General features: G+C 39.9%; 1 protein-coding gene across 1 annotated transcript; it reads right to left on the reverse strand.

Moving 5' to 3' along the window:
• Positions 1-9,240: 9,240 nt before the first annotated feature.
• LOC118806346 (protein chibby homolog 1-like) lies at positions 9,241-9,708 on the reverse strand. Its single transcript, XM_036567752.1, has one exon. The coding sequence runs from the start codon at positions 9,706-9,708 to the stop codon at positions 9,241-9,243; it is 468 nt and encodes a 155-aa protein (XP_036423645.1).

Raw genomic sequence — 9,708 nt, forward strand, 5'->3', positions numbered from 1 at the left:
TTAGCATTACACAACTTTTCCAGTCTTTTGTTTCCCCCATCCCAACTTTTTTGCAACATGTTGCTGGCATCAAACTCAAAATGAGCATATATTTTTCAAAAAGCAATTAAATGTCTCAGTTTCAACATTTTATATGTTGTCTTTGTACTATTTTCAATTAAATATAGGGTCTAAATGATTTGCACATCATTGCATTTTGTTTTTATTTACATTTCGCACAGCGTCACAACTTTTTTGGAAACAGGGTTGTAGACATAGAAAGCAAAACTGAGTTTGTTTTGCCAGTTCACGTGTTAACTGTTGTTCTCATTACAATCCGAAAAAGTCCTGTCCTGCTTTATGTTTTTAACAGAAGACATGCGATTCTACAGGCTGTGAGGATTTGCTGCTTGTTGATGTCTCACCAAGCCAAAACATTCCCCAAAATTTGATTGGCCACCCCAGATGCCAGCCCAAAATTTCTGCCACGTCATTGGCTTCCACCTCACTGTAGAGCGGGTGTTTGTGCCTTTAAGGGGAGAGATGTTTTACTACCGATGAAACATATATCCAACAACTTATTACTGTATCCAGCTCTCGGCATAAACAACCTTAAGAATTCAACATGTAAGGCAGTTGTCAGCCCACGTCCTGGTCAACCCTGTATGGCAGTGGTCAACACACTGTGGTCAACACACAGTCTGTGACGCCCGCTCCAGCTAATTTACCTCTTCAGAAGTCCTCGATTGGCTGGATCAGATGCTGGTCAACATTCTTGCAATCACCAGATTCATCCCCTCGGGGAAGGGGTCCAAAGCAAACCCACGCTACAAAGTGTTCTGCATGTTGCATGCAGTTACACATTTCCACCAGAGAGGTCTCCAAATCCCCAAAACCATGCATAGTGTAGTTTTAAGCTTTTTTAGATTTGAGATATTTGTAGTTTTGAAAAAAATGATGCAAAATCATCATGAGATTCATCAAAACACATTTATTTTGAAGATTAGATTATCATTTTGATGATTTTTAAAGAATTACAAGATTCAAACTAATCTAAAGACTAAAGAAGATTTTGAGTTTTTAAGATCTAGGTTAGATCTAAACTGCAGGAAAGGTGAACCTCTACATGAAGGTGACCGCTGACGTATGGTCTCTCTATACTGTGTGCTGCTACTCTGTGCACAGTATGTCTACACCCCCTCTATTTACACAGCCAATGAGAGCAGTGATCATTAACATACAAAAGCAACCAGTAAATGACCTTTTCTTCACGCTGAGTAAAAAACGGAGAGTTGGGTAAAAGGCCAAGCGTCAAATTTGCAGTAAATGCAGGTCCAGGATCAGCTCCTTGTCTTTTTATTAAAATCAGAGAAGCTGATTTCTGATCTGCAGATTCGAGGCTCTATCGCTCAGCACTGCTGGTCAAACAGGCAGCAATCGAGCCTCATGAGAGGAAATGAAGCCTTTCAGCGTCACAAAGTGTCGACACACCACCTTTAACAAGCTGCTCTCCGCATCCTGCCTCTGATAACAGCTCGCCAAGAGAAACAGTTTACCACTCACACACACTCAACAGACACCATCTCACACTCTCACACTCTCACACTCTCACACTCAGACCCTGGAGCATCATTATAATGTACCCTCAAAAATCACAACACAAATGATCAGAACACAGAGTTAGAGAGGTATGGAGAGGCAGCAGAGAGGAAGAGGGAGGAGAGAGAGAGATAGAACCATAGTACGTGAGTGTATGTTGAGAAAGAGAGGAAGAGGAGAGAGAGAGTCAGCAAAACCAGTGTTGTTTCATCTCACCGCATTTGTTATTGATCATTATTTATTTTGCTGACAAAGCAACTTTTCAGTGGTCGAAGGGAGGTTTGTGCTATGTTTGGTCGAAGGGAGGACCATGATTCACATGTGAACCTAGATGAAGACATGGTAGTTAGCAGCCTTTTAAACACAGTTTATGTAAAAATCTCAAAAGCTTCTAAAATCTACAGTTATTAAGAATTCCAAGATTTACACGATTCAAAATTGTCTAAAGATTTGGACGTTTGGAGCTGCACTGTGGAAGATTTTTAGTCAAAAATGAATCGTCAAACAAGTCAGAGTTTATTTATATAGCGCTTTTATGACGTGTTGTCACAAAGCAGCTTAACAGATAAATCCGGTTCCGAGCTCTCAGGAGCGTCGCCAGTGGTGACAGTAGCAAGGAAAACTCCCTAAGAGCAAGAGGAAGAAACCTTGAGAGGAACCAAGACTCAGAAGAGGAGTCCATCCTCCTCTGGTCGACACCGGATAGCAAACAGTTAGGATGGTCAGAAGGTCCGGCTTGATGTTTGGGCCTAAAATGCAAAATCAGCATTATACTGATGAGTTTAGTAGATCATTCACTCACATCCTCAAGAGATACGTTCTTCACCAAGTTTTAACTGACATGATCAACGTGCTCACAATCAGATTCATCCACTCGGGGTAGAGGTCAGAAGCAAACCCATGCTACAAAGTGTTCTTCTGCACATTGCATGCACTAACACATTTCCACCAGAGAGGTCTCCAAATCCCCAAAACTTACGTAGTGTAGCTTAAAGCGTTTTAAGATTTGAGGATTTTGGAGATTTAAAAAAACTAATGCAAAATCATCATAAGATTAATCTAAGAATACACACACACACACACACATCATATATATATACACATGAAAATTATGATTTTAAAGATTTAGATGACAATGTTGCTGATTTTTAAACTAATAGAAGATTCAAATTCATCTAAAGACTTGGAAGACTTTCAGTTTTTAAGATCTAAAAAAAACATGCACAACATCATCTAAAGATTGGCTATTCAAACATGATCATTTAGCAGATTTTGTGATTTTGATCATTTTCAACAATCCAAAAAGAAGATTCAGAATAATAAACAAAAGCTTTTGAAGACTTTTGGTGATTTAGGATTCAAAGAATCATCTAAAGATTTAAAAGATTGAGCTTTAAGATGTTTGTCTTTTAAGACTTTTGAGAAAAATTACACGCAAAACCATCTAACGATTTAGAAAATTCAGAAGTTTAAGATCTTGAAGAATTTGACGATTTAGAATTTGACGATTCTGGAAGATTTAAAAGATTTTAACATTTGGATGATTTTTGAAGATTATGACTCAGAATGTGTTGAAGCCTTTGAGGAGTATAACATGTCCACGTTCTTATGCTTCTCACATTCCAGCTTCATCCCGAGTTAATCATCAGGTCTCCTTTCAGTGTGAGGGATAAACATCCTCGACTGGAGACTGAACACGTAAACACGCCGCGAAACCCACAAACACACCTACAGAGTTAAACATCTAACGTCAAATTAGTCGACTGGCTCAGAGCTAATCTGATATATCTCAGCATAGCTGACCTAGATATCTCATCCTTGAGGAGAACAATAACGGCAGTGTGGTTAGAAAACCACCTCTTAACCAGCGCCCCCCCCCTTTATACATGAGACAAGGTCACGCTACATACAGGAGGATAGAAGACCTTGGCACACAGAGCAGCTAGATATAAGAAGCCTTTTATAGCAGCCCTGATATGAGCTGACTCAGATACTGAATGAATGATCCTCTCAGTGGTTCAGTGGTTCAGTGAAGAGGAAGCACAAACTTCCTACAAGCTTTTCCTGAGCTCTGGAAATCTTCTCTTAGGAAAGTGAGGGTCTATCTGTAGCCAAGAGCCAGCATGTCAGCTAAACATAAACATGCGGAAGCCTGAACAGAGACAGTGTACGTGGAAACTCACATGTTGGACACCACAGTTAATATTTCTTGTTGGCTACCTTAGCAAAAATAACTACCTCAGTCATTACTTTTCAGTGAGTTGCAAAGGATTCAATAACATAGAAAATATTTTGGGAATATTTGGTCACACTTTATGTTGATGCTCTCCTGTAGATGATCTACAGATGCCTCAATAATTAACAACCTTTCTGGTGAAACCCAGTTGATTATCAATAAAATTCTGACTAAGGTTATGGTTGAGGTTAGGTTTCAGGTTTAGGGACAGATTTAATAGAATCTTTAACTCTCAAATTCAAATTCGGTTGCATTTAATAGATATTTAGTTAAACGTTACTTAAAGATATACTGGACATCTACAAAGCACCTACAGTGGACCATCCAAATAAAGTGTAACCGAATATTTTATAACATTGTAAAATGGTATCGGGGGGTCTCTGACCCAGCTGGGCGTTTAGATTGATGATAGGTGGGGATGGTAAACGTAATATTGTTGATGAATATTATTTTTCTCTGCCTGGTGCACAGCGGCAGAATCAAAAATCAGAACACGTTCACTAAACGTGATCAAAGACAACAAGAGAAGAAGACTTTTGTTTTTCAAATGATATAAAAATCACAAATCTCGCTTAATGTGACCAGAAATATGATTTAAGGTTGTCTTTAAAGCGGTTTAAGTGCTGATGAGTGCTGACATCACATGAGCATGAGGTATGATACTATTACACAGATCTACACTATATGGCCAAATGTATGTGGACACCAGCAGCATTGCTGTGTCTCATCTACTTGTACCAATGCACCACCACCACGTCAGTGTTACTGCAGTGCTGAGAATGATCCACCACCCAAATAATACCTGCTCTGTGAGGGTCCGTGGGGGTCCTGACCACTGAAGAACAGGGTGACAAAGTATGCAGAGAAACAGATGGACCACAGTCTGTAACTGTAGAACTACAAAGTGCTCCTATGTGGTCAGTGGAGCTGATAAAATGGACAATGAGTCCAGAAACAAGGGCGTACTTAATGAATGACCACTTCAAAGAGTCACATTTTAATGCTATTTTAGTGAATGGCTTCTGAGAGAGAGATACACAGAGAGAGAGACAGAGAAAATTGGGAAAGTCCCACTCTTAAAGCTATGTAAGGCTACATTCCAGGTAAATTGACTCATTCTAGGCCACTTTCTTCACCCCATTGAAGACAGACTGTCTATTCTAACTCACTTCCACATGTCTAAGATTAGATTCAAGTCAGCCTAAGATAACAGAGGACTTTAGTATCTTTTGAGGTGATAAGCCAGACCGGAATGTCTTCTAAATTGTTCTGAGTATTCATTAAATGAGATCCACCACATCCATGGTGTTTATATTCATACATATAAAAACAACAGCAACTTAGGAAACCTTAAATCAAAAAAGGATATAAACACACTTTGTTCTTATTTCTTATTCACTGTCTTGTGTTTTCATCTCGTTCTTCTCACTTCTAGCTTCTGGATTGTTATTACATTCCAGATAAGAGCAGAGGTTTATAGAAGAGAGCTGTGCTGTCTACCAGGCCTTTACAAGAGTCTTTTATCCAAAACGTGTTCCTCTCAAAACTGTGTCAGAGAGACTGCAGATGTTTTACCACAACAGAAGATCAGATCTGCTGGTTCTAAGAAACATTAACAGAAATAGTTAAAAATTATAGGGGAACCAGGAGGGGCTAAGTTCCCCCCATAAGTTCCCCCCTTTGAAAACAACAAAATCTGAAGTTTTAGAGCAGGGGTGTCAAACTCAACCACTAAAGACGCCATATTTAAAAATCTCAGCTGTGTTTTTATTTCATTTTTACTAGACCTTTTGCCGTGTTTATTCAAAATTATTACAGTCTATTTAATGTTTAATGTTATCACTACACTATGGGGTTTGAGAGTAAAGCAACTTCAATACTCTGTATGTCCTGTACATATTGTAGTATTGACAATAAAGCTGACTTGACTTGAAAACATCGCTGCTGTCGGAACAAAACCTCATATCTTTAATGGTAACTTTACAGGAGAACGAAAAAACATACTTTACTTTTAATGTAAGTCTATGGAACCAGACTTCTTTTCCAAGTCATTTTGGGCCGTTTCTTTTGGCCCATTCATCACGACATTTGCACAAAATGTAAAGACCAACAGGTATTTTTTTCAAATTATGTGAAAGACTGAAAAACGACAAAAATGGAGATACACGGTTTTACAAAACTGCAACAGCAAAATAGGCACTGAGTACTTATTCTCAAATGATTATAAATAAAAATAAATTTAGGTAGTTTTTTCATAAACACCAGGCATCTTGTCATTTTGTGTAACCGCTGGCCTATAGATTGTTGTTGGGGGTCAGAACTCACACTATGTTGCAGTGCATGCTGGGGACTGTAGTGCACCTCGCCGAATAGCACTGTGTCATGGGCCTGACTCTTGTGTTTGACACATGGGTTTTAGAGGGTTGCAGATACTGATAATGTATTAGTAATTCTGTTATTTAGACAAACTTATTTCTGTCTGCTCTTTTTCAACAGCGCAGAAGTGTCCAAGGTGTTAGTTTCCTTTACGAGAGAGTCTCTTTGTGTCTGTTTAGTCTGTTTTACTTGGGAAATGTAGGAAAATGTTTTATGTAGTTGTTTTATATAGTTTGTTATAGCTCAGTTGTTAGTACTTTAATTGGTTGTCATTCATGTTCTACTCTGTGTGTGTGCAGCTCTGCATGTTCTTGTTCATAAGCACAGGTGAGTGTGGATGCTCCCCACTGCAGGTTAGCTGCTTTCGACCTTAATGCAGATCCTGTATTATGGCAGTGTTGTTTTTTATTCTGTTGTGTTGTTGGATTGTTTATTCTCTAAAAGGATCTGTAGCCCTACAGTTTGTGTGACTGCTGTTTTTTTTTGTTTCAACTGGCTGGTGTTGATCAGTTGGTATGTTGGGTACCCCCTGCCCTTGTTTTGTGTTGGGGGATCGCTGGGCTGGGCATTTCTTGTTACCTGGTGAAGTGCCTGTTCAATTAAAGGTCATTTGCCTGTATGCACATGGTTTTCTGCATCTTCTTCTAAACCAGCACCACATTATATTAGTAAGCCATGTTAGTTTCAGCAAAGTCAAGTCAAGCCAAAGTTTATTTATATAGCGCTTTTTACAACAGGTGTTGTTACAAAGCAGCTTTACAGAAAAATCCGGGTCCGAACCCCCATGAGCGTCGCCAGTGGCGACAGTGGCAAGGAAAAACTCCCTAAGAGCAAGAGGAAGAAACCTTGAGAGGAACCAAGACTCAAAAGGGGGAACCCATCCTCCTCTGGTCGACACCAGATAGCAAACAGCGTTAGTATAAAATATTAGAATACAAAAACGGGGAAAAACAGACGGAGCAATGATTAATTAGATAGCTTAAGCTATCTAATACAGCATCGTCATGAGGGTCAGTTCATGCAGGTGAGGTTTACACAGCTTTGTACAGCATGAAACTCCATGGTGGTCAAAATGGTGCAGATCAGCCAACAGAGATGGAGCTCTGGTGACTCCAGCAGCTCTGGTGGCTCCCATGTGGCGACTCAGGCAGATGTTGCTCAAGGGCTCAAATAAAAGGAGAGAGAGAGAGAGAGAGAGAGAGAGAGAGAGAGAGAGAGAGAAATTGATTAACAGGACAGGTCCATTTATGGAGCGATATTAGTGAGTTAATAGTACAACAAATGATACTAGCAAAATGCTTGTGCAAACCGATATTTATAGTTTTGAGTCTAGTTTTAAATGTAGAGAGTGTGTCTGAGTCCCGGACAGAGGTCAGGAGATGATTCCACAATTTTGGGGCTACGTAGGAAAATGCTTGACCCCCTGCTGTGGTTATTCTAATTCTAGGAACCGTCAACAGGCTGCTATTTTGTGAGCAGAGCGTACTTGTCGGTTCGTATGACTGAATTGATTCACTAAGATACTGCGGAGCCATTTAATGATTTATACGTTAATAGAAGGATCTTATAGTCTACACCAAATTTAACAGGCAGCCAGTGTAACGACGACAGGATTGGGGATATATGGTCAAATTTTTTGGTCTTTGTCAGGACTCTAGCATGGTTAGTTATGTACAGGTTAGTACAAGTTATGGTTAGTTAGTACAGGTTATGGTTAGTTTGGTTAGACCACCAAAACTGTCCTCATCAGATAAACAGAACTTTCATCATTTGAAGGGGAGAACGTCAAGCTCCACTCTTACTCTTCAGATCTGAACACATCCACAGGTGTTTCTGTCCATCCTTCCACTGCGAGAAGACGACTTAGCGCTGTGGGTCTGAAAGGATGTGCAGCTGTCAAGAAGAAAATTTGTAAATCAAAGAAGCTGCTTGTTTTCTCAGAACAATGAACTGACCACTGCAGAGCCCAGAACTCAGCATTACTGAAAGTCTTCGGATTTTATCCAAGCAGAAAATGCAACCAACTTCTAAGACGTCTTTGGAGATTTCTTTGAAAAACTAAGTGTCTCCCAAAAAGATATAAAGGCAAAGTTGGACACAGAAACATTGAGAATCAGATTTTGTATTTAGTTGTTGAGGCTTCTTTGTACTTTTCTGTTGTTTTCTGCTTTTTTCCTGAAAATAAAATTATTAATCTACTGGCTGTTTTGACTGAAAATTGAGTAAATTTTAATTTAAATATGTTAAATTTAAATAAGTTTATGTCTGAATTCTTTAGTTCTTCACTAGAGATACAAATGTAGGTGACACTGTATTTTGATTGGTGCTTTTTAGATGAAACAGACTCTCAGTAACATGGCAAAAACATATGAGGGTTAGGATTAGGTTTTGGGTCGAGGTTAGGGTTAGGATTAGGACCAGGGTGAGGGTTAGGTTTGGTAAGGTTAGTGAAGTTAGGTTTTGCGTAATGGAAGTAACACATTAACAACACATCTACTTAATGTAAGTAATGTATCAACAGAACATCTACAAGATATTTACTTCAGTGTATTCAGATGCTTCACTACTGATACTTCACTGATATGTTGTTCATGTGTTACTGATACTCTGTTAAGAGTTTATTAATCATCTACAAAGAACCACTCCAAATAAAGTGTTGCCCAAATGTAATGCAACTAAAAAGGAATAGAAACTTAAACCTCACCTTCATGCAAAGCTCATGCCAAAGTGACACACTTTCCTTGACCTGCACTGAGTTATGGAGTATTCTTGAGTTATTGTTGCTTATGGGTTTTAGACACAGTATGAATAGTGTTGTCTATAAAACTACTGCTACTACAGTTCAGCTGTGCAATGTAATGACTGTCATTATACACATTATACAGCTGAAAACCCTCATGGGATGCTGAGATGCTGGCACACGACTCATTTGGTTACCTTCAAATGTGATTTCTTTATTAATGGCTTTTAACCAGCTGAAGAAGCTGCTTAGCAGGTAAGGTTCCTCCAGGTTCCTCCAGGTTCAAATGCCCTCTCCTATTTGACCATATTCACCCAGACGTTGATGGACCCTTCCGTTTGGCGTACAATACATTTTTCTCAGGGTGTCTGAACTGCCTGACTCGTTCTATCTGACCGACTTCCCTCTCTAAGGTATGCATATGGACTGTGGTGTCCACCAGCATGTCTATCAGGATCTCCAGCCTCAACTTCAACTCACGGTTCTCCTCCTCCAGCTTCTGCAGCCTCCAGCGTAGGCCTTGAAGCCTGGCGTTCTCCCGGGCTCCGCCATGCCTCACCCACTGGCCATGTCTGAAGGTCAAGGTGTGGCTTCCAAGCTTGAGGGTTGGAGGTCCAGATTGGAGGGCCAGGTCACAGATAGAGGAGTGGAAGCCGAGGTTGCAGTGGGAGAGGGCAGTGTTTCGGCAGACAGGGGTCATGTTAGGGTTCCAGACATCACAGAGTTGTTTACGGCACTGCACTTTCAGCCTGTTCCACACGTCTTGAAGGAGGGACAT

The sequence above is a fragment of the Colossoma macropomum genome, unplaced genomic scaffold (assembly GCF_904425465.1).
Source record: "Colossoma macropomum unplaced genomic scaffold, Colossoma_macropomum, whole genome shotgun sequence".
Classification (NCBI taxonomy): Eukaryota; Metazoa; Chordata; class Actinopteri; order Characiformes; family Serrasalmidae; genus Colossoma; species Colossoma macropomum.

Bases quoted from the DNA above. Each gene is read 5' to 3' on its own strand.
- LOC118806346 (XM_036567752.1), bottom strand. From the start codon at position 9,708: ATGTCCCTCCTTCAAGACGTGTGGAACAGGCTGAAAGTGCAGTGCCGT.